This window comes from Panthera leo, chromosome D1 (genome assembly GCF_018350215.1).
Source record: "Panthera leo isolate Ple1 chromosome D1, P.leo_Ple1_pat1.1, whole genome shotgun sequence".
Classification (NCBI taxonomy): Eukaryota; Metazoa; Chordata; class Mammalia; order Carnivora; family Felidae; genus Panthera; species Panthera leo.
The window spans coordinates 16,533,355-16,555,992 of record NC_056688.1 but is presented as its reverse complement, the minus strand read 5'-3'; the positions used below and the strand labels follow the sequence as shown (position 1 = coordinate 16,555,992).

Here is a 22,638-nt window from a genome sequence, read left to right as displayed (position 1 = left end):
ATCCCTGGCTGCATTCATTGTTCTGGGTACCCAGACGGGAAATGAGGGGAAATACCGAACCCACCCATGATTCTCATCAGAATCCAATCAAGGGGCACCTGGGCGGCTCAGTCGGTTGCGCATCTGACTTTGGCTCAGGTCATGATCTCAGTTTGTGAGTTTGAGCCCTGTGTTGGGCTCTGTGCTGACAGCTCGGAGCCTGGAGCCTGCTTCAGATTCTGTGTCTCCCTCTATCTCTGCCCCTCCCTCACTTGTGCTCTCTCTGTCTCTCAAAAAATGAATACACGTTAACAAAATAAAAATAAAATAAGAGCTTTCATGAGGCATTCTGGAGTGGCACTGGTGGTGGCTGATTGCAGGCTTCTCCTCCCTTCCCTGATCACCTTCCTAATCTAAAAGATCTTTGCTGTCAACTTTGGAACACTTAGAATTCTTTCAGCAATTCTCCAGTAGTCTGTGAAAGCGATTACCTAAATTTTCTAAATTCTTATCTAAATCTTCTGTTGAGGGGCTCCTGGCTGGCTCAGCTGGTGGAGTATGTGACTCTTGATCTTGGAGTTGTGAGTTCGGGCCCCACTTAGAGAATATTTAGAAAAATAAAATCTTTAAAAAATAATAATAAATCTTCTATTGAGTCCTCACATGAACCTATGAGGTTGGTAAGAAACTGGGGTTCATAGAAATTATTACCCGAGGCCACATTGTTAAAATGTAGTGGGTCCAGGATTAGAATTTAAGGTTTATTCCTGGCCAGGCACTTTAAACACCCCGTGTATTTTGTCTTAACTTTGTCCCCAACAGTCTGATTACAAATCACATGTTCATACTGTATTTATTGAAGACTGCTTTAATTTCTTACAGAAAAGACTGTGCTCTCTACAAGGCTTTTTCCAGACTGTTAACGCGGAACAGTGATTGGTAGCGGGAGGCGCTCACTAAAAACTGGTATGTTGAATGCCATCGGTTAAAGAAGGGACCTACGAGTCCAGCCCCTAAGGGGCGCTGTTCTCACCCAAGGACCAGTACTACGGGCAGCTTTGGACTACACCCTTGGAGGTGGACTTGGCTCTCAGCCAGCTAGGCGCAGGCGGAGGCCCCGCCCCCTAGCGAGCGCAGGCGCATGCGCATGCGGTCCCGCCTCCGGGCTCTGTCCTATTCCGGCTCCCGCCTGAGTGCAGGTAGCGGGACAAATGCTGGGGAGGGGTGCCGCCTGAAGGCGGGGCTGGAGGGGGAGTCTCGGGTCTTGGGGCTCCTTTGTTAGAGCCCCAGTAAAGGTTGCCGTAACTTCCTATCCAAAGCGGAGGTGTTCCTGCAGCTGCCCCTTCTGGGATGAGGGGCAGTTCCTGGGTCTGGGGGCCTCTGAGGCGCTGCTCCGCACCAGCATGCACCTGCTTTTTTTTGTCGCACCAGTCGGTGTCTCCGTACCTCTCCGGCTGCCGGGTCTGTGGCCTCGCAGCCCGAGTCAGGTGTCCTGGGTAGCTTGAGGACACGGGGCTGGGCAGGTGCCGAGAGCCTGCGCCTGGCCCCGTCCTGCTGGGCTGAGCCACTAGGCGCCTGGAGCGAGGAGCCTCCGGGAGACTATGAGCGGTCGCCTGCTCGGCTCTCGCCTACGCCTTCTGCTCCAATTGCTTTCCTAATCGAGCGGAAAAGCCGGGGGCGTGTTGCCGGGGCCCCAGAACGCTAGCGGGCTCGGCAGTGCAGCCTGAAGTCCGCGGGTGGACCTTCCCGCCCACGGGTCGTGCTGTCACTCGCCCTGCAGCCCCCAGCCAGCCAGAGGGCACCCCACACTGGCGTCATAGGGTAAAGGGACCCGAGGCAGCTGAGTGACCATGACCGCAGGCTTTACAGGGGCTTTCAGTGCAACAGGGGCTTGCGCTGGGAAGTTCCCCTCGCTTACAATTCTGCAACTATCCATAAACAGCTACATCCCGATGTGTGCTAGGCATTGGGAGTTACAGGGCTTGAGTCAGCAGCCCTAAGAAGGCTTGGAAGTGGGGGTATGTGTCTGAGTGTGTGTGTGTGTGTGTGTGTGTGTGTGTGTGTGTGTGCGCGTGTAGAAACTAACCGAGCACCTAGTGCAGTGTCTGGCAACCAGTAAACTTTGGCTGAATGAATGAGAAGGTAGGTGGCTGAGGGAGCAGGGCTAGAGAGGGCAGCTCTGTTTTATCCCACCCCTGCCTCCCCTGGGCTCAGGCAGACAAAAGTAATTAGGTTGAGCCTTTAATCACAGCTGGTTTCACAGGCAGGCGGACAAGGAAGAGCGGAGAAAGGCAGAAATTCTAGGGACACAGCGTGCTGGCTTATGGGCAGTGCCTCCCTCTGGGACCCCCTCCAGCCCCCACAGATTCTCCGACAGTAATCTCCTGTTTTCTTGTCTCCCTCAGGACACTGGGTTCCCTACGAGCTGCCCCAGGCTTAATGATTGTCCAGAAGGTGGCTATAAAGGGAGCCTGGGAGGCTGGGTGGAGGAGGGAACAGAGAAAGCCTAACTCAGCAGATCTGGTCACTGAGAGAGCCACAGGCAGGAGCTGTGGTCCGAGGCTTCGCGTCTTGGCCACTGGGGTCTGCTCCCTTCCACCATGGCCGCCCAAGGCTACGGCTATTACCGCGCTGTGATCTTCTCAGCCATGTTTGGAGGCTACAGCCTGTACTACTTCAACCGCAAGACCTTCTCCTTTGTCATGCCGTCGTTGGTGGAGGAGATCCCTCTGGACAAGGACGACTTGGGTGAGCCACGGAAGGGCAGGGTGGTGGGCCCTGGGACCCAGGACCCGTAGGACAAGTTGGTGTTGGTGGCAGTGTCGTGCATAAAGGCACGTAGCGTGTGTGGAGCGTCTGCACAGTGGAGGGTAGGGAGAGTCGGCACACGCCGACCGGACTCTGAAAACCATACGCCTGGCTGTGGGCTAAGCACCAGGAGTGTGTAGTCGATACGCGTCTGAGGAGGGCTGCCTGTGTGATGTGTCTTCGTGTGCCTGTGACCCACATGCGCCCCCAGAGGTCTGGCTTATTCCGAGTACGTTTAGGGGGCTTCTGGGCATGGTTTCCACACCTCGTGGGTGCGTGCTGAGACCACAGGGTGCACGCTGGCCACTGACGTCGTAAGCAATGGGAACTGGAGACCTGGCACAGGAACTTCACGTGGCCCCGCACGCTACATTTCAGGGGGAATAACGTCCTCGATTCCAATTCTAAGCTCTTTGCCCCATGCCCAGAGGTGGGGGTGACAGAATTGCTAGAAGCCCTGGGTCGGCATCCAGGGTGAGGAGGAAATGTAATCAGGCATGGGTAAATCCCAGGGTGGGGCTGCCCTGTTCTCCCCTTCTTGCCCCCTGACAGCTGCAGCGGGAACTCTCCAGGTTGAAAAGTCAAGGGTCAGCCTGGGGCTAGCGCCGGCGGTGAGGAGGGGTAGCGGCGCCCCCTGAATGGGTGCTGGGATTCCAACACAGGCTGCTTCTGGTCCCCTTGGAAGGAACCTATCTCACCCTGCCAGGCACCTCTACACCCGTGACCCCATGCCTTCCTCCGTCCCTCCTGTGCCCTTGCCCTGGCCCCTGACCCCCTAGGTGTGCTGCTTCCTGCTCCCCTCCCCTGCAGGGCTCATCACCAGCAGCCAGTCGGCAGCCTACGCCATCAGCAAGTTTGTGAGCGGGGTGCTGTCTGACCAGATGAGTGCCCGCTGGCTCTTCTCTTCCGGGCTGCTTCTGGTCGGCCTGGTCAACGTAGTCTTTTCCTGGAGCTCCATGGTACCTGTCTTTGCTGCTCTCTGGTTCCTCAATGGCCTGGCACAGGGGCTGGGCTGGCCCCCCTGTGGGAAGATCCTGCGGAAGGTGAGTGTCTGCTCCCAAGAAGCCAGTTGAGACTGGCCGAGGGGATACCTACAGGGCATGTGGGAGTACCAGCACCCCCATCCCAGAGCGGGTTCCTCGGGAGTTCCAGTCCAACTCCTGTTGCTCGTCGAGATATTTTAGGAGCTAAACATGGTGGGATCAGGTGGCAGATGAGGGAATTGGCCCTGCCAAGTAGAGATGCCCTCTTCCTCGTCCCTGTAATGTGAGCTTCTAGGTCCGCCCCTGCCCCACCTGACCCTCACCTTCAACGTGTTTAACGTGGGCACCTACTCTGAACCCTCTGCCCCACAGTGGTTTGAGCCATCTCAGTTTGGCACCTGGTGGGCCATTCTGTCAACCAGCATGAACCTGGCTGGAGGGCTGGGCCCTATCCTGGCAACCATCCTCGCCCAGAGCTATAGCTGGCGCAGCACGCTGGCCCTGTCTGGGGCGCTCTGTGTAGTTGTCTCCTTCCTCTGTCTCCTGCTCATCCACAATGAACCTGCTGATGTTGGGCTCCGGAACCTGGACCCCACCCCCTCCAAGGACAAGAAGGGTGAGCACGCACCCAAGCCGAATCCCTGGGGCACCTTCATCCACCATTCATTTGGCAGACTTTCACTGAGGTCTGGCTGTATGCCTGGCCCTGTGCTAGCCGATGGAGGCAGGGGGAGGGATGGTGGTGGCAAGTTGGTGGGGAGTAAATAAAACTCTGTTCCAAGAGACACTTAAGTACCAGACAAGCGGCAGAGCCAACAAATGCTGTGTGACTCATGTTATATCCCGGTCCTTCCTCACAGCAGAGCCAGGCTTCCCTGTCCTGTCCTGGACAGCATCCTAAGCTTAAGTGGCTTGGGTGCCTTCCTCCATGTGCCCTGGTCCCTGTTTCATTTGCTGAGGCCTGTAGTGGAGGCGACAGGGTAGAACAGTGGGTGAAGGGGTGCCTTCCTGCTGGTCCCTGGCTGTGTGGATGGACTCTGGCCCTGTGGCTGGCTAATGAGTGGTGGGGGCTCAGTCGGGGCAGAGCAGCAAGAGTGGAGCCTCAGGCCTGGCTTCTCCTGCCCCCAGGCTCCTCGAAGGAGGAGAGTACTTTACAGGAGCTGCTGCTGTCCCCCTACCTGTGGGTACTCTCCACGGGCTACCTCGTGGTATTTGGAGTAAAGACCTGCTGTACTGACTGGGGCCAGTTCTTCCTCATCCAGGAGAAAGGACAATCCGTCCTCGTGGGTAAGATGAGTTTGGAACGGGGGTGGGCCTAGGGAGCAGGAGTCAATGAAGGGGATGGGAAGTTTAGGCCCAGCTTCTCTTTATCCCTTCCTTCTTTCCCTGAGGCCAGGCACTACTCAGACAGCTGTGGTCGGTCACCCTTGGGGACCCTGTACCTCTCTGGGTTTAAGCCAGTCTGGGACAACCCCAGTGTGTAACACCCACCCTTCCTTTCCCTCTTCCCACCACAACTCCCTACTCCAGGTAGCTCCTACATGAGTGCCCTGGAGGTTGGGGGCCTTGTAGGCAGCATCGCAGCTGGCTACCTGTCAGACCGGGCCATGGCAAAGGTGAGTGGGCAGACGGGACAGGAAGGAGGAGGGTCCCTTTAAATCTTCCCAGCGTGACTGGGACAGGCACCAGAGAGGCGGGAGCCCTGGGGCACGGGCAGGCTGGCATAAGCCAGTTTAGGTTGGGGGAGGTTGGAATGATTCCAGGCTGCTGTTATTTGCTGGGGGTGTGAAGGTTAAGACTCTTGGGGAAAAGGCTTCAAATGATGTCAAGGAGAGCTGGAATGTCTCTCAGCCTGGCAGTGGGCTTCTCCACAGCCCCAGGAAAACTGGGGTTGAGGAGGAAGCAGGTGCAGCTTGCCAGCACATGTCCTGACCCTGCCCCGTGGTGGAGGAAGGGATGTTGTGGAGTTTGGCCTCTGAACACAACGAGCAGGTCCCGGGGCCTCCCAGAGCTGCCCGGGGCCAAGAGCTGTGGTGGGATTGCCAAAGACCTGTCAGCAGAGGCCCTGCTGTATCAGAGTCCAGGGGTGGAGGTTCTCTGCTGCTTTTAGGCCCTGACATTGCTGGGACTGTATCCACAGGCAGGCCTATCCATCTACGGGAACCCTCGCCATGGCCTGTTGCTGCTCATGATGGCTGGCATGACCGTGTCCATGTACCTCTTCCGGGTCACTGTGACCAGTAACTCCTCCAAGGTAAATAAGGAGGGCCTGGCCCACAACAGGCACAAGGATGAGAAAGCGAGGGCCGCCGACTCTCAGGCTTCCTCTCCCTGGCTCCACCCTGGCCCAGGCCTTTCTTTGCCTCTCAGATCTCCCTTTCCAGGTCTGTCTTACCTCGTGTCCTCTTTGTACTTTGGTGCCCCTCCTGGACTCGGGACTTGGTTTCCTTTTCTTTCCTGTGCTCCTCTAGGATGTTGCTTTCTGGACTCCAGCTCTTCACCCTCTCGCTGAGCTCACAGGCTTTACGGAGCACGAGGTGCCTTATCTCTGGTTTTCTTCCTGGTTTGTCTTACCCTTGTCCTACTGTCTTCCTTGCCCCTAGCCAATCCAGCTAGCATGAGTTCTGAGAAGAGATAGCATCTAACTGGGAGGGATGGCTTCTGTACCTCCTTCACCTACCCACACAGGCCCTCGGGTTGGCTCGGTGTGGCACTCACTCCTCTAGCTCTGCCCTGTCCATTATATCAGAAAGTGGGGTGAGGGAGGTCATTTCCTGTGTCCTTACTACAGTTATTTGTTCTGTCCTCTGGCAGAGGTAGATAGGTAGGTAGGCTCTCTCAAACTCTGAATGCCACTCTGTGCTGCCCTTGCAGCTCTGGATCCTGGTGTTGGGAGCTCTGTTCGGTTTCTCCTCCTATGGTCCCATTGCCTTGTTCGGAGTTATAGCCAATGAGAGTGCTCCTCCCAACTTGTGCGGCACCTCCCATGCCATTGTGGGACTCATGGCCAACGGTAAGCGGAGTCTCCATCTCACCCCTACTTGTGCCTCGCACTTAAGCCAGCTATAGGCTGGGGCAGGCCCCGCCGGCCCTAGCCTCACAAATGACCCAGACTCTTCCCCTCCTCCTTGGCAGTGGGCGGCTTTCTGGCTGGGCTGCCCTTCAGCACCATTGCCAAGCACTATAGCTGGAGCACAGCCTTCTGGGTGGCCGAAGTGATCTGTGCAGTCAGCACAGTCGCCTTCTTTCTGCTACGAAACATCCGCACCAAGATGGGCCGAGTGCCCAAGAAGGCTGAGTGAAGACAGTACAGGCACCTGTGCATCCTCTCCCACCTGTGGACCTTCCCCTGCACAGGGCTGGGGAGGTACGGGGGCGGGGAGAAAGAAAGTGGGGCTGCTCTGGCTACCGATGAACCTTGGATCGCCTTTTTTGCTCCTTTTCCTTCGCCCAGGTGGCGCTGGAAGTTATCAGTGGCTAATGAGGTCCCAGCTCCCCATCCTGTGCTCTATTTAAAAGACAACTTTTGTTCTTGGACTTCATTAGCTCCAATTTCCTGCCTTCAAACAGGAAACCCCTACAGTGAGGGAGTCTCCAATACCCTCTTCCTCTCCTGGACCCCGCCCCACCCCACCCCACCCCACCCCACCCCACCCCACCCCATCCCATCCCCACAAGAGGTGAGGCTCCTCCTGTAGCTGCAGGGCACCAATGGGCCATGATTTCTGCCCTAAGGCCTCTTAGCACACGGTGACTGTTCTTGCCAATACCTCAAGATTCCAGGCAGAGAGGAGGCCATCACTCTCACCAATACCCCGGGAACACCGGGGCCTGGGTGGGAGGGAGGAAGACTTGATAAAGAGATTAAAACTAGATTTGATACTAAACACAGTGAGCCATTCTTTCAAAAGGGGTATTACAGACCAGAGACAGTTTTCCTTGGAAAATATTCTCTTGCTACCTGCTCTTTCCACCCCAAAAAGGACAGACTTCATTTCCTTGGAATGGGAGATCTGACATATACTCCTTTTAGCTTATGTCTCCTTTGCCTTCAACTTTACACTGTATAATTCAATGATCATTTTAGAGATGAAGCTACTGGGTTTCAGACAAATTAAATACTTTGATGGAGGGAATCAGTAAACAGTGGCTTATAATTTTTTTTTTAATGTTTATTTATTTTTGAGAGAAGGAGATAGAGGGTGAGCAGGAGAGGGCCAGAAAGAGGGGGAAACAAGAATCGGAAGCAGGCTCCAGGCTGTCAGCACAGAGCCCGACACGGGGCTCGAACTCACAAACTGTGAGATCATGACCTGAATTGAAGTCGGCCACTCAACTGACTGAGCCACCGAGGCGCTCCGAACAGTGGCTTATGATAGCATAGTCAGAAAGCCTGGGTTCAAACTCACGCAGTTAGTAACTAGCTTTGAGACTCTGAGGCATAGAGTGTCTGTACCTTGCTAAATCTCTTGTCCATAGTAGAATGTACCCCCTGAGATTAGGGTGAGGTTTAAGTTTGATAAAGCAGTAAAGGCTGGCTATAAACATTTGATAAATATTCCACCATCACCCTAGAAATCAGCAATTCTGGAACTAGACCAAGGTCCTGACTTAAAGCCCCAAGTTCATTCATTTAATGAACACTTATTTTTTTCTATTGGAACATATCTCATCTCAGAATTCTCTTCTCATTCCTGTCTACCCACCAGATCCTTTCCCCCCAAACCATCAATTAGGATAGCAAACACAGATCAAAGGAATGTTTATTTAGCATTTATGGACCTACTCCCTCCATAAATAAGTCTGTACAGAGTTGGGAAATAGGCCCACGATAGACACGGGAGGGCAGAGAGCAGTATTAAGGCTCAGGGATCAGTATGTGTCATCAGGCTCTGCACCCTCCCATTGTCAAGTGCACTAAGGAAGCTGTGAGGATCTCCATCGGAGTGGATACAGCAGACTTCCTGCTGCAGGATCTCTCAAAATTTGGGAGATCCATTGCAGGCTCAGCCTATGACCCAGGTCCAAAAGTTCCAGCCTTCTCTGCCACCTCCAGGGCTAACTTCAGGTTCTGGTCAAACAGCTCACACCTAGGCCAGACCCAAGTGGCACAGATGAGGACAAAGTGTAAAGTCTCAGACTCTTCCCCACTTTGGGTGCCGAGGTAGAGCCAGTGGAAACTCTTCCGTGAAGAAGGATATGAACCCCATAGGAAAGTCTTTAGTCTTTCAAAATAGCAAGAAAAGGCGTCACTTTTGTTTTATTTGAAAAATAACTCTTCTTACACTTTTGAAAAATATCCTTGGGGAAGAGCACAAAGAGAAGGGCGAGGACGCTTTGACCAATATCTGGGGAGGGCGACTACCTACCTGATAGGCATTTCCAGGGAGTAGAATGGATTCTTGAGGGCAAAGTCTGAGTAAATCTCATAAATCTTTCGGAGAAGAGAATCTATTCCAGCTTGCCTGGGATCTGCCAGTACCACAAACTTGATCCCTGGAGAAGGGCCAGGAATGGTTACCAAAGAGTGGAGAAAAGCAAATAACATCATCCTGTGTGTGTGTAGCATTTTCATAAGCCCATTTTTACTTTTATCCTATTGCTCCGTAAAGCAGGAAAACCAAGACTGTGCATCTGTAAGACCAGAGCAGTAACATGACTTTATCACATCACCCAACTGATTGAGACCAAGCTTTGATTTCTAGCTCTGTCACTTAATTCCTAGTCTTGTGGTCCCTCGGCAGCAAGTGCCAGGCAGGAAACAAATTCAGGAAGTTTTCAATTATCCCCATTAAGGGAGTGAGGCAATGACATGATCCAAAGGTCATTTCCATTTGGCATTCAAGTTTCATTTGGAAACACTTACCAAAACATGTGCAACATTAAGGTTTTATCTGCACACAAGATAACCATGGCTGAGCGTGCTGGGTGGTGTGGGCAAAACTGGCATCAGATTAAATATTGGTTTTAGAGTTGCAAAACAGATGTGTCTGTGCAATTGTCCCAGGAAAAGCTAACCACCACCCCCTTGCTTACCAAAGTTGTCTCTGGTCAGTCCCTTCCCCCAACCAGCCCCCAGTGCATCCCTTTGGCCTATCTGAAGACGCATACCTGTCAGTGTCTGGAAACAGTGCAGTTTGAACGTGTCGGTCTCCAGCATCTCAATGCCTGAGCTGCCCTGTTCTGGAGACAGCTGGGAACCGATTGCGAACAGCCTATTTGCAAAGGAGGTAAGGTTGGGAATGCACCCCACTGTTTTAAGGGAGGGGTGCTGCTCAAACTTTTCCACTGAAGTAACCCTAGCTGCTGAGGAGTTTACATTACACTCTGAGAGGTCAGAAGAGGCAGTGTGATGGTTTGTGAGTTTGAGCCCCGCGTCAGGTTCTGTGCTGACAGCTCAGCCTGGAGCCTGCTTCAGATTGTGTCTCCCCTCTCTCTGCCCTCCCTCTCTTGCTTGGGAGCTCTCTCTCTCTCTCTCTCAAAAATAAACAAACATTAAAAAAAAAAAAAAAAGGAAGAGGCAGCTTCCTCAATTGCCTAGCAGAAGCACCAAAATTTCTTTAAAATTCATTTGAACTTTGCATGTAGTTTACACTCCTACTCTGCTGTAAAGCATTTTACCTTGAAAGCTTTGGGTGAAATTAACACTGGGACTATGCGCCAGGGTTACTTACCCCATGACTATAATTATCCAGCATAAGTCATACTATAGTTGAGAGCAGGAAAAGGTCTTAAAGATCATTTAGTTCAGTTACCTTAAAGACTTAGAAACTAAAGCTGAGGGAAGTTGACTTACACAAGATCACACCATTGCCAGTATTATCTAAAGCCTAGTTATACTGGACTCGTTCTTTTTCTTTTCATAACACAAGAACTGATGACCTAAAAGGAGGCAAAGAGGGGCGCCTGGGTGGCTCGGCTGGTTGAGCGTCCGGCTCTTGGTTTCCGCTCGGGTCACAATTTCCTGGCTCCTGGGTTCGAGCTCTGCATCGGCTCCCTGCTGACACTGCAGAGCCTGCTTGGAAATCACCCTTTCCCTCTCTTTCTGCCCCTCCCTTGCTTGCGCGTGCTCTCTCAAAATAAATAAGCTTAAAAAAGAGAAAAGGCAAAGAAAGGTAAGCACTGCTGCTCAGGAGACTTCCCGCAGAACCACACTAATCCAGCTAGCCTAAGGGCCAAGTGAAGGCCAAAAGGCACTAGCCAGGGTTGGGGGACTTACGAGTGAAACATGGAGGCCAGCATGAGCTTCTCATTGGAGGTGAGGCGGGGTCGGCCGAACCGAATGGACACCGGGTAATTAGCAGGGTTGCCCAGGTACTCCAGCACCTCTTTCCCATCGGCCGTGTACTTGCCGTTCACGTCCACGCCATTGATGGCCAGCACTGCGTGGCCCACTGTAGAGGTGAAGCTAAGGGTCAACGAAGCCCCAGCGTGGGGACTCCGCTGATGGGACCAGCGACCCGGCCTCACCCCCTCTCCCCCCACCCTACTGCCCAGCAGAGACACCAGCCCACTCCGCAGCACCGGGCCCGCCCATCGGACGCAATCCTAGCCCACCCCGGATGCCGTCGCGCTGGCCGAAGGCAACCAGCACACGCTCGTCGTGCAGCTTGAGCAGCAGATCGAGAGGGTAACTGAAAGTTTTCTCAGCCTCGGCCCGTGGCGCGTAGCTGTCCAACTGGTAGATGAGGCCGCCAGCTTTGTTCACCACGTACACGCTAAAAATCGCCATTGCGGCCGCTGCCCCTCAGAGGCGGGGATTCGGCTTCTTCCAGACGGCCCCGCCCCGGAACCGCAGTCGCGGGACCCGCCCCTCGCCCCCGCCCCCTCCTCCCAGCCTCGCAAAGCCGGCGCCTGCGCACTTGTAGCACCACGCTTAGCGGGATCGTGGGGGTAGTTACGGAGGCCGGCAGATTGTTTTCTCTCTTTATTAGTTTCCAGGACCAGGGGATAGCGACGTGTGACTACCTCACAACTAGCGGCAAAGTCCAAAAGGCCGCGGACAGTGTTCGGGGTGCGCGGCTGGGGAACGACAACCACCCTCCCTGCCGCCCGCTGGACGAGGGGGCTGGACCTACGACCTTCCGCCGCTGGCTCCGCCCCTTGCCCCGGAAACGCTTGCTGAGGGTTTCTGGGCCCGTGCGTGAGCGCCGCTTCCTTTTTTGTCCGACATCTTAGCGAGGCTGCGGTGTTGGCTGTTGCTCTCTGAGCTTCGTTATGGTGAGCTCTTCCGAGTGGGAAACTGGTGCGGCTGTGAGAGCCGGGAAGCGCTGGGACGGGGTGGAGGCGGCACCAGACGCAGGGCCCCAGATTTGCCGGGCTGCTTCGGGCGGGCGGGGGGATTGCTCCACCCATGTGCTCAGGTAGTGGGGTTCGGGCGGGGTGGGGGCGCCGTTGGAGACGGAGCGTGGGGCTGCCGTGTGATCTGGCTGCGTTCTCCCTTTTCCGCACAGCCGCCCAAGGACGACAAGAAGAAGAAAGATGCCGGGAAATCGGCCAAAAAAGACAAAGACCCAGTGAACAAATCTGGGGGCAAGGCCAAAAAGAAGGTAGGCGTGGAGTCCTCCAAGAGTGGGAGACACTGGGGACGCCGGGCCCGTGTAGCTGTAGTAATAAATGACGTGTGTAGTAAATGGCTTTTAAGGTTGTGGCGTCTAGAGTCCGAGGACTAGAATTGTGCTCTCAAACCGTTTTGTGTTTGGAAGAATGGGGTGGTACACAGTGTGAATGTAGTCTGATGGTCACGTGGTGTTCTAATTGGTTTAGTGGGGCTTAGCCTACACCCGAAACTCTTGCAGATGTGTTCGGGGGTGGTTGTTTTTTTTCTTTTTAATCTAACTTATCTTGGATAACGTAAATGGCAACGGGGTCTTTTTTTTTGTATGTTGGTTTCAGATTACTTGAATCTTAGTTTGCAGAGTTGCTGTAAATTCTAAATTTTGTAGATTTCTGCAGGGCAAGAACAGACAACTTTGCAGTATATTCCTATGGCTATGGAAGAAAAGTTCCGGTGACACAGATGGTTTGGTGAGGGAAAGAGTAATTTCTTCCAGGGAATGCTGACTGTCCTTTTTCTTTTGGGAGTAGAAGTGGTCCAAAGGCAAAGTTCGGGACAAGCTCAATAACCTGGTCTTGTTTGATAAAGCAACGTACGACAAACTCTGTAAGGAAGTTCCCAATTATAAGCTTATAACTCCAGCTGTCGTTTCTGAGAGACTGAAGATTCGAGGTTCCCTGGCCAGGGCAGCTCTTCAGGAGCTCCTTAGTAAAGGTGAGAGGGGTAAATCCTACCGGTGTGCTTTTGCATGTAAAACTGGCCTGACCATGTTAGCCACCTTAAATGTGTTTTTTACTGGAATTTATTAAAATGGGCGCAGGCTAACCAGTGATTGTAATATTCTAACATGCTATCTCTAGGGTAGACCTCAAAGCGGGGTTCTTGGCCAGTGTTGTGTCATGTGGTGAAGCACAGGGATTTCTTGTGGTCTCAAGTGAATAAATCCACTTTAAGAGTCACAGAATAGGGACATCAGTTGGTTAAGCATCCAACTCTTAATTTCGGGTCAGGTTGTGATCTCCTAGTTCATGGGAGGCTTTGGGCTTATGCTAACAGTGCAGAGCCTGCTCGAGATTCTCTCCCTCTCCTTTCTCTGTTCACACTCTCTTGGTCTCTCTCAAAATACAGTTACAGAAGTAACCCAAATGTACTGAAATACAGTTACTAAAATATTAAAAGCTTTGATAGTAAATCATTTTTTATTTCTGGGTTTTAAAAATCGAGTGGTGGGTCTACTCATAATCTCACTTTAATAGGAATATATATATTTTAAGCCCCTGGAGTGTCTAGTATGGAAATATAGTGACTTTTAAGTTTTATTAAAGTACAATAAGGGTAACCATCCCAAGAGCAGATAGTGGGTCCCTCGTTTAGAAAGGATAAATCAAATTAGATGATCACCAAGAAACATAGGCATGCTTGCCTTTGTTATTAAACTCTCATGCTCAAATTCAGTATTTCTCACGTCTGTGAAGTATTTATTTCATAGGATTGTGTGAAAACCTTATCCTTATTTTCTCCCCAGGACTTATTAAACTCGTCTCAAAGCACAGAGCTCAAGTAATTTACACCAGAAACACCAAGGGTGGAGATGCCCCAGCTGCTGGTGAAGATGCATGAACAGGTAGGCAAGAACCTACGGGCTCATCGTGTAGAAAGTATACATCCCCCTGCTGCATAAAGGCTTTATGATTGTGATTTTTCTTTTTCTTTTGCAGATTCCACCACCAACTGTACATTTTGGAAAATAAAACTTTATTAAATCAAATAAGTGGGTATGTGTCTTTTCCTAAGAAAAGCAGTTACAAAGGATAAGAGAGAAGAGCAGGTATGGGTTTGTTGGCTTGGCTTTGTGCCTCATGGTGGTTGGAAAAGTATCAGGAAACATTTGGCTTTTTTTCTTTATGTGACTGTTTGCTCCTTGCTGCAGCTTCCGTTTTAAATTGATGTCTGAAAGAAAGTGAAGGGTTAACAGGATGAAGGCTGAGATCTCTCCAAAGGGGTAGTGGGTTGGGGTCCTGGCACTGGGCCCATACCTAGATTGCCAGCGGCGTCCATTATTCCAGACGCGGCCGAAAGAGGGCAGCCAGCCTACACTGGTGCTGGTGTTGTGATCAAAGTTGGCCCCAACTCTGTCTGGGGGGAGTTTCTTCAATTTCTGTTTTTCTTCTACAAAGAAGTAAACAGTTTTCTTTGAGTAGGAAAACTTAACCCATTCCCACTCTGGAATTTTTTTTACTTACTTTCTTTAAGAAATTCTTCATAGGAGGGCCCTATTTGTTGGTTTCCAGAGCTGTATTCCTCATCTTGGACCATCCAGGGAGGTGTAGCTCCTGGAAAAGACCCATTCAGCAGAAATTAAGGCAAAGTTTTAGGCTACTGTGAAACTGCCCAAGGTAAAAGCTCTTAACTGATTGATAACTAGAAATGTTCAAAAACAAAACCCAGGACCTTGGGAAGTTGAGGGCCCTGGACTAATTTAAAGAAACACACCTTACATGTGACATGATGTGCTGATATTTAATACCTTTGTTGAGGCATAACTGACATACAGCTGCACACATTGAAAGTGTACGATCTGAAAAGAAAAACCCTTAGAAATATTTCCTGTACCTCCCCATATCCCTGTTCACAGCCCCAGGGAACCATGGGTTTGCTTCTGTTACTCTAGTTTGCATTTTCTAGGACGTACCTGGTTTTGGTCTGGCTTCTAACAGTTTTGAGATTTATCTATGCTGTGCTTAACAACAGTTCCTTCCTTGTTGGGCACTACTCTGTCGTTGCTTTGTTGAGGGGCATATGGGTCGTTTTCAGCTTAGAGGTACTACAGATAAAGCTGTGACCATGTGTGTTGTAAGCCTGTGCGCAGGTAAGCTTTCTTTTATCTTGTAACGTCTGTATCCTATAACAGTGGGTATGTGTTTAACTTTTTAAACTCCTGAGCCATTTTCCAATTGGTTCTGCTATTTTACATTCCTGATAGCAGTATATGAGCGTTAACACAGTCCATCTTTAATTTTAGCCACTCTGATGAGCATCTTTTTACATGACTTCTGAGTTTTGAGTTTTTCATGTATTCAAGATACAACTCTATCTTGTTACCCACAAGATAGTACTCCATACTGTACTTTAAAATTTTTTCTAAATTTATTTTGAGATAATGCGAGTAAGGGAAGGGCAGAAGGGGAGAGAAAGAAACCCAAGTAGGTTTTGCACTGTCAGTGCACAGCCCAACATGGGGCTCAAACTCACAAAATGAGATCATGACCTGAGCTTAACTGACTGAGCCACCCAGGGGCCCCCGGTAGTACTTAATCAGTTTTACTCTTTAAAATAATTGTTTCTTACCATCTGAGAAACACTGCCTTAGGCCTTACCTGAGTGGATGTTACCAATTCCTGGCGTGTCCTGTAGTTAGAAATGGAGGGGAAAAATCCCAGATGAGAAGCCAGGACAGGGTGGATACTCCTAGCTAGAGAAAGGACAAACCACAGGAGGCGGGGAGGGGTAGTGGAAGCACTACAAGTGCTAGTTCTGTGCCCTGGTTTGAAGTTAAATCCTAAGAGCACAGATAACTGAGAAACAGTCTTGTCCTCAAGAGACTTCTGGGTCTCCGTAATGAAGATGTCCAAAAACAGAATGCCTGCTAGATGCCGGTAAGCAAAACCCTTTACTCATAGGGCGTATGTATCATAGGGGAAGAGAATTGAACATAAATCACACATTATATTTGCAGCTTTTTACATGGTACTAAGTACATTTATAACAGGCAACCTGTTCAGATAATCATTCCATGAAAAGGTGACATTTGAACTAGGCTGAAGGAAGGTAAACGTTACTTAAGGCAATGATAACTACATGTGCAAAGACAGGAAGCACAATACGGCTGGCGTAGACAACATAAGAATAGGTGAAGCAGTGACTTTCTGTGGGACAGGAGTGCAGGAGGAATAGAAACTTGCGGGAAAGTGTATGTATCTGGAGGCCATCTTCTAGTCAGGTGATGGAAGAGGAAATAACTCATCCACAGTTAATAGAATAATAGAATGGTAGAGGTTAGCTTCAAGTGCTTATGAGATATTTATAGATATCCTACATTGAGTGGGACTTGGGGGTTCTGCAAAGGCATTGGGGCAAAGGTGTGATGAGATCACTGGAGGGTGAGGAAATGGGTCTGAGAACATACTATGGAACAACACAGAAAAGAAAGGTAGGAAGGGTTAGAATAGGTACGAAACCCAGGAGAGATGGTGTCCTGGGAACTAAGGGGACATTGGCCCTTCCTGGCTGGCTTATCCATTGTACCTGATGGCCAATGAATGTCAAAGGTTGTCCTGTTTCCATCCAGTCAAGCTCCGGGGCTGGTGGCAGGTCCAAGTAGGAAGGCTGCTGCGAGGCGGAGGCCACTTGACTGAAAAAGACAGACAGGAGCCAGGCTGGCAGATGAGGTCCTTGAGCCATGAGGATGGCACAGATGAACTTTGTTCCCATTTCCCAGCCAGAAAGTTACAGAAGGCTCTAACATGTCAGACCCTCAACAAGAGTCCTTAACAAGTTTACCTGTTGGTCCCTTTCCAGCTTCCAAGCGCTGAAGAGCCTTCTTCTGGGTCTGGCACTGCCTGAGGCTGAGTTTGATTCAGGAAAAATAAATGTGTCTAGGACCCTTTAACAGTCTGTCTTGGCCATGCTCCCACCCTTCAGAAGGAAACTAGCATATGGAGGGTACTGTCCTCGCAAACTTCCCTCCGTCCCTCCCTCCTCCCTTCCCTGCCTTGCCCACATTGCCACTGACAAGGCCTGCCCCCCTGGCAGACAGTTAAGGGAATTCAAGCTGAGCAGATGAAGCATGGAGTCCATGAGTTCTCTTAGAAGAGCTGGTAGGTGAAATGCTGGACCTGGAGAACCAGGGATCAAATGGATTTGGATACTGCTCTGGCTCCTCCGAGGGAAACCAACCTCTAAGACGGACCGAACCAGCTCCCGCCGGCTGTGCTCCACCTCACGGATCTGAGCTGCCATCTGTGGGAGAGAGGCTGCTTAGCTAGGTACAAGGTCGTAAGGTTGGGTCCTCCAGAGGCCTTTCTTTCAACTCACCTCTTTGACTACTTCATCCTCTTTTTCCTCATAGGAATCCAAACCTTTCACCATGGATTTCTTGAATCTAAAGAAAAAGGGCAAGTCAGCCAAGAACTCCAATCCCTGCCAGTTATGAAAAGACCTTCAGATCACTTTTTCTTTAAGTTTTGGTAATTTCAAAATCAAAATAGAACGAAGAACACCAATGTACCTTTCAACCAGATTCACTGTTAACATTTTGCCATACTGGCTCCACTTCTCTTCTATGCACACATTTCCTTTTTCCAAATCAAAAATGGGCTTTAGAACATCATGAGACTTAACTGAAAACTTCAGCATGCACCTAAGAACAGGAAGAGCCTAAGATACCATGAAACCATTACATACGTAAGAAAATCAATGATCGGAGCACCTGGGTGCTCAGGTAAAGGTCCGACTCTTGATTTCAGCTCAGGTCATGATCTCGTGGTTTTGAGATCGAGCCCTGCACTGGGCTCTGTGCTGAGCATGGAGCCTGCTTGGGATTCTCTCCCTCTCCCCAACCCCCAACGTGCACATGTGTACTCAAAACATTTTTTTAAAAAAATCAATTATCCTTTTTTGATCAATTATCCTTTTGAATTGGTCCATATTTGGAACACCACCAATATGCTTGCAGTTGTTTTTATCTTACATACACATGTAAAGGTATCAGAATAATACCAATACTACTGATCCCACTATCACAAAAAAACTACTAAGCAAGCCTCAATTTCTTTGCAGTTTTTTAGTCCTTAGAGCCTTCTTGAGGGTATACGGTCCGAATTTTGTGTTCAAGTTACTTAAATTCTTATTCTTTTGTGATACCAATTTATATACAGTTATGATAACTTGTCACTGTTGGCAGTTAATTTTAGGATTTGCTTTCTGGCCTGATCTGAATATGTAAAACGCTGAGGGAATGGCTCTACCACGGTGCCCTGGCAGCCTTGTGCCCATCCCTACGGGCAAAGCCTAGAACTGTAGCATCAGAGTCTTAGCCGGACGCTTGTGTGATGCCCCTGGAATACGAGAGGATGGCAGAGCTGAAAAGCTGCTGTGGGGCCATCTGCCACTCGCCTCCCGACCTCCCCCAGCACCCCCGGGCCGTCATGAGAGTCTGTCATCGCCTCCGGGCTCTGATGGCAGTATGCTGCTTTCTGCCCACTCAGATTAAAGCTGTAGGCCAGACTGGGCTCCCCAGCAGCAGGGTGCCCCGTGCTCACACTGCAGTTAGCTAGCTCTTTGTGTTTCAGGGTGGTTCTTTCTGGAGGGTGGGGCCAGGACCTGGGAAGTGGGCACTTGAGGTGTATCCTTTTTGCTGCGTATGTGATGAACAGTCTAAAGAGGGCTCGTGGTATCTTTACTGGTCAAATTAGGCTTGGTTTTGCCTTGTGCGTGTGACCCTGAAATTTGTAAGATTCAGAAGTCAAAACTAATAAAAAGTTCAGGGGCGCCTGGGTGGCTCGGTCAGTTAAGCGTCCCGACTTCGGCTCAGGTCACGATCTCACGGTTCGTGGGTTCGAGCCCCGCATCGGGCTCTGTGCTGACGGCTCAGAGCCTGGAGCCTGTTTCTGATTCTGTGTCTCCCTCTCTCTCTCTGCCCCTCCCCCACTTGCACTCTGTCTCTCTCCGTCCCAAAAATAAATAAACATAGAAAAAAAAAAAGTTCAAAGTGTCCATCCTCGCAATTCTCAATTATAACCTTTTCTGCTCAGCTATCCTTTATTCACCCACCAAAACCATCTGGAGCTGGGTCAGGATGTAAGGAGTGAGTGCTTTTTGGCCTCAGTTTCCCATCTCCTGCCTGTATGAACCACAGATTTGAAGGCAAGGGAGTAAGTTTTAGGCATTTCTTACCATCCCCTCATCATTCTCCACACTGAGAACAGACATGAGTTTTTCTGTAACTTTGGCTCTGGGATCCCCTTGGGCTCCGTACCCCATAATCTCAATATAGTCCCAATAAACATAGTGTGAGGCTGCCTGTGTCCTCTTCCTGAAGCAGTCAGCACTCACCCCCACTCCGTGCTGACCAGCTTCCTGCACTCCAGTTTCTCAGGGTCCTTCAGAGGCCAGTTAAAATAGAGTCTAAAACTATTGACACTGGGGCAGTACCAGTTTCTTGCACACTATAACAAGCCTGTTCTATTTCTAAAGGACTTCATCTTCTCTGTACCACGCATTTAAATAGTTGGTTATAGTCAATTTTTGTTATATACTATTCTCCATTTGCTAACGGCATTGTAAATCCCACCTCCCCCCCCCCAAGTAGATATAAACCTTTCAAGGACTGTCACACTTTTGTGTCCAGTATAGTGCCTAGCACCATGAGTGCTATGAAAACGATAGACACTTATGAAGTCCCTACTGAATTTTCCAATTAGTAGAGGAAGCTCTAGAACCTGACCCAGACCCAGAGAAGCCCTGTTCTGTTAGTTCACCTTTCATTACCAATGACTTACCGTGCATAGTCTTGGGAGGAGATCAGAAACTTCTCTTTCATCTGGAACTCCGCCTTGTTCTCCCACCAGAATCTGTTGGTTGCTTTCTTGTGCTCCGGGCTGAGAAGGAAGGAATCATCTCAATGATCTATTACAAAACATTACTCAGCTATGCAGACATCAGATACGTAGTGCACACTGACATCGGGGTTTCTGCCTCTGGGCAAGGCTGACGATACTGTATCAGTCTCTTCCAGATGTCCAGTCTCCCTCTTCCAAGAAAAACAGAGGCATCTGATAGACGATGGGAGGTAATCCCGAGCCAGCTACCCAGCTGGCCTTCCCACCACTACCGCTGGGGCCATGGAAGCCATAAACCCTTCTACCCCTAAAGAATGCAATGCCTAAAGGTGACTCAATCCACCCTCATCAAACCATCAAAGCGTTCTTCCTCTCCCCCACTCCTAAACCCTCCCTCCCACACAAGCAGGCGAGTGGGCTGGATGAGGCTCCCAGGCCGCTTCTCACCTGGCCAGATGCTCCAGCAGCCCCCCGTGCAGCACGGTCAGGTTTCCGTGGCTCAGGTGTTTCCGCACCTCACGGCCGCAGCACAGGCACCAGCAGCACCGCTCGTGCTCCGGCACGTAACGCTCCACCTGAGCGGCGCGGATGGCTTTGCGGGCGGCCTCGACCTGCGGCGGGGAGAGGCCGTGTAGGACCCCAGGGGTCCCCCCGCACCCCACACCCTCGCGCTCTCACCGCAATGCCCGCATCCCCGCCCCCAGGCGGGCCGCGGCCCCCTTCCGCCTCCCGCCCGCACCTGGGGCAGGAGCCGCTCCAAAGCCTCCTTCAGCTGCCGCTGGTGCTTGCGACTATACACGTGTCCGCGACCACAGAAGAAGGTCTGGCGGCACAGAGGGCAACGCTGCGCGGGCGCCATGGGCCCAAGACCGCGTACCCGCGACGACCTGCCGATCTCCGGCCATTCGGTGACCCCTGACCCCCTCGGGGCGGGGCGAACCCAGCGGCCCCTGCGGCCCCCAGCGGCCGGCAGGCGCCACTGCAGGCCCTTCTGCGGCTGCGCGAGTCCTCTCCGGGGCTCCCCGTAGACGCGCAGACCCAGCCGTCCTCAAGATCCCCAGATGCCGTCTACCTAGAAAAAGTGGCAGCACCGCTGTACAGATGCACCGAAAGGACACACGCAACAGGTGACACTGCAGGACCACAAATCGCACGCATGTCGGGGCATCGTCAAGGACCCGCATCAGACACTGCAACAAATCATAACTAGTATTATTAGGGTGCTCACTAATGTCCAGAGCTTTACATTACCTGCCTGACCTGATCCAAACAATGTGACGCACTACCGTTACCGGCATTTTACAGATGGGAAAACAGGCACGGAGAGAAAGGAACTTTGTGGAAGGTTGCACAGGTGTTAAGCATCAAAGGCAGCACCTTGGGTTTCAGTGTTCATCAGTACCAGCTGGCAGTAAGGAATACATGCTGGAGGTGGCCTTAATTTAAGACCTAATCACAGCTGTACCCTTGCGGGGTATTCTGAGCAGCTGTTCCTGTAAAGGGGAAGCTATAAAGGGTACAGAATCATGGCTGAGGGTTAACAGACATTTTTATTCTGTAAACATGCTCATCTAGTGGAATTTTCATTCTTTACAAGCTGCTTTTCCCAGAAGGAACAGCCTTCCTGTCTGTCCTGCTCCCCTGAGCCTGAGGGTCTAAGGTGAATTGCTCCCTTACATGGCTGGAATCCCCAGGCTGTGATCTCCACCTTAGAGCATCCCCCCCAAAAAACCTGAGGCCCAGCGCAGACCTTACTTACATAATGTGTAATGTGCCTGGGTGGCTCTGTCCGTTAAGGGTCCAACTTCAGCTCAGGTCATGATTTAGCTGTGAGTTCGAGCCCCACGTGGGGTTCTCTGCTGTGAGCACAAGGCGCGCTTCCGATCCTCCATTCCCCACGCTCTCTGCCCCTCCCCCGCTTGCACGCATGCACATGCGTGCTCTCTCTCAAAAATAAACATTAAAATAAAAAAAATTTTAGATGTGCCAGACAGGGGCACCTGGGTGGCTCAGTCATTTAAGTGACTGACTCTTGATTTTGGCTCAGGTCATGATCGCAGAGTTTGTGAGTTCAAGCCCTGTGTCTGGCTCTGCACTGGCAGCATGGGGCCTACTTGAGATTCTCTCTCTCTCTCTCTCTCTCTCTCTCTCTCTCTCTCTCTCTCTCCCTCTCCCTCTCCCTCTCCCCCCTCTCTCCCTCTCTCTCTCTCCTTATGTACCCCTCCCCCACTTGCTCTCTCTCAAAATAAATAAACTTTAAAAAAAGATAAGAAAAAGAATGTGCCACACAAAACTAGCACAGAGTCCCAAATTTCCCTTACATTTGTTACCAGTACTGGCGCATTAACCTGGATGGGCCACCATGTCTGTAGGTGGATATTCAGTTAACTATGCATAATTCAGGCCCAGAAAGTAGCCAGACTCCCCTTCAGATCTTGACTTCCTCTTTGAGCTCCCCTTTAGATTCAGGCCTCTGACAGATGTGACTCATTTTGAAGACCCCCACAACACTCGATTCCTTGACCTCCCATCATTTCCCTGGGAGGGTCCATCCTGAATCTTGTCTGCCCCAAATTGCTCCTTCTCTGAATTCAAATTCTGCAGTTATATCCCGACCACCATCTTCCATTCTTGAAGATGAGCGCTCTAATCAGTTCACTCAGAAAACTATTCAGTATCTACCAGCGACTTT

At 51.0% G+C, this 22,638-nt stretch overlaps 4 protein-coding genes across 8 annotated transcripts; 2 read left to right on the top strand and 2 right to left on the bottom strand.

Annotated features, from left to right (window-relative positions):
• Nucleotides 1–1,135: 1,135 nt before the first annotated feature.
• On the top strand, nucleotides 1,136–9,911 carry SLC37A4 (solute carrier family 37 member 4). 4 transcript variants are annotated; one of them, XM_042904927.1, is made up of 10 exons: nucleotides 1,136–1,178; nucleotides 2,385–2,727; nucleotides 3,598–3,830; nucleotides 4,143–4,386; nucleotides 4,899–5,057; nucleotides 5,301–5,386; nucleotides 5,911–6,024; nucleotides 6,242–6,307; nucleotides 6,645–6,783; nucleotides 9,826–9,911. In XM_042904927.1, exons 2-10 carry the CDS (start codon nucleotides 2,580–2,582, stop codon nucleotides 9,909–9,911), a joined length of 1,275 nt encoding a protein of 424 aa, XP_042760861.1. In that variant the 5' UTR covers nucleotides 1,136–1,178; nucleotides 2,385–2,579. The 4 variants fall into 4 exon arrangements, with proteins under 4 accessions (XP_042760861.1, XP_042760858.1, XP_042760860.1 ...); XM_042904924.1 differs by lacking the exon at nucleotides 9,826–9,911 and adding an exon at nucleotides 6,906–7,418; XM_042904925.1 differs by lacking the exons at nucleotides 1,136–1,178; nucleotides 9,826–9,911 and adding exons at nucleotides 1,527–1,800; nucleotides 6,906–7,418.
• TRAPPC4 (trafficking protein particle complex subunit 4) lies at nucleotides 8,516–11,559 on the bottom strand. The gene is made up of 5 exons (XM_042904929.1): nucleotides 11,328–11,559; nucleotides 10,990–11,164; nucleotides 9,882–9,985; nucleotides 9,140–9,266; nucleotides 8,516–8,860 (listed from the first exon to the last, which is right to left on the bottom strand). The coding sequence occupies exons 1-5, from the start codon at nucleotides 11,500–11,502 to the stop codon at nucleotides 8,782–8,784; spliced, it is 660 nt and encodes a 219-aa protein (XP_042760863.1). The 5' UTR covers nucleotides 11,503–11,559; the 3' UTR covers nucleotides 8,516–8,781.
• Nucleotides 11,560–11,902: 343 nt separating this feature from the next.
• On the top strand, nucleotides 11,903–14,107 carry RPS25 (ribosomal protein S25). Its single transcript, XM_042904930.1, has 5 exons — nucleotides 11,903–11,990; nucleotides 12,224–12,319; nucleotides 12,858–13,041; nucleotides 13,853–13,951; nucleotides 14,046–14,107. The coding sequence occupies exons 1-4, from the start codon at nucleotides 11,988–11,990 to the stop codon at nucleotides 13,945–13,947; spliced, it is 378 nt and encodes a 125-aa protein (XP_042760864.1). The 5' UTR covers nucleotides 11,903–11,987; the 3' UTR covers nucleotides 13,948–13,951; nucleotides 14,046–14,107.
• On the bottom strand, nucleotides 14,062–20,860 carry CENATAC (centrosomal AT-AC splicing factor). 2 transcript variants are annotated; one of them, XR_006193597.1, is made up of 11 exons: nucleotides 20,686–20,860; nucleotides 20,394–20,557; nucleotides 19,887–19,985; nucleotides 17,422–17,488; nucleotides 17,284–17,346; nucleotides 16,888–16,952; nucleotides 16,633–16,738; nucleotides 15,705–15,735; nucleotides 14,571–14,660; nucleotides 14,364–14,518; nucleotides 14,062–14,277 (listed from the first exon to the last, which is right to left on the bottom strand). XR_006193597.1 is itself a non-coding variant. In XM_042904928.1 (11 exons), exons 1-11 carry the CDS (start codon nucleotides 20,803–20,805, stop codon nucleotides 14,205–14,207), a joined length of 1,011 nt encoding a protein of 336 aa, XP_042760862.1. In that variant the 5' UTR covers nucleotides 20,806–20,860; the 3' UTR covers nucleotides 14,062–14,204. The 2 variants fall into 2 exon arrangements, 1 of the variants encoding a protein (XP_042760862.1); XM_042904928.1 differs by having other exon boundaries at nucleotides 14,364–14,496.
• Between the last annotated feature and the right edge of the window lie 1,778 nt (nucleotides 20,861–22,638).

What these genes read in the sequence shown, in the direction of transcription:
- TRAPPC4 (XM_042904929.1), bottom strand. Translation starts at nt 11,502, where the DNA reads ATGGCGATTTTTAGCGTGTACGTGGTGAACAAAGCTGGCGGCCTCATC. An exon ending in CTGTTTCCAGACACTGACAG is followed by an intron (nt 9,267 to 9,881) that starts GTATGCGTCTTC and finishes GCCCTTCTCCAG; the next exon opens with GGATCAAGTTTGTGGTACTG. An exon ending in TCCCTGGAAATGCCTATCAG is followed by an intron (nt 8,861 to 9,139) that starts GTAGGTAGTCGC and finishes GGTCTGGCCTAG; the next exon opens with GTGTGAGCTGTTTGACCAGA.
- SLC37A4 (XM_042904924.1), top strand. Translation starts at nt 2,580, where the DNA reads ATGGCCGCCCAAGGCTACGGCTATTACCGCGCTGTGATCTTCTCAGCC. An exon ending in GTGGGAAGATCCTGCGGAAG is followed by an intron (nt 3,831 to 4,142) that starts GTGAGTGTCTGC and finishes TCTGCCCCACAG; the next exon opens with TGGTTTGAGCCATCTCAGTT. An exon ending in CAGACCGGGCCATGGCAAAG is followed by an intron (nt 5,387 to 5,910) that starts GTGAGTGGGCAG and finishes CTGTATCCACAG; the next exon opens with GCAGGCCTATCCATCTACGG.
- RPS25 (XM_042904930.1), top strand. An exon ending in GGGGCAAGGCCAAAAAGAAG is followed by an intron (nt 12,320 to 12,857) that starts GTAGGCGTGGAG and finishes TTTTGGGAGTAG; the next exon opens with AAGTGGTCCAAAGGCAAAGT. An exon ending in TCAGGAGCTCCTTAGTAAAG is followed by an intron (nt 13,042 to 13,852) that starts GTGAGAGGGGTA and finishes TTTTCTCCCCAG; the next exon opens with GACTTATTAAACTCGTCTCA.
- CENATAC (XM_042904928.1), bottom strand. Translation starts at nt 20,805, where the DNA reads ATGGCGCCCGCGCAGCGTTGCCCTCTGTGCCGCCAGACCTTCTTCTGT. An exon ending in TGGTTCGGTCCGTCTTAGAG is followed by an intron (nt 16,953 to 17,283) that starts GTTGGTTTCCCT and finishes AATCAAACTCAG; the next exon opens with CCTCAGGCAGTGCCAGACCC. An exon ending in TGAAGAATTTCTTAAAGAAA is followed by an intron (nt 14,497 to 14,570) that starts GTAAGTAAAAAA and finishes ACTTCTTTGTAG; the next exon opens with AAGAAAAACAGAAATTGAAG.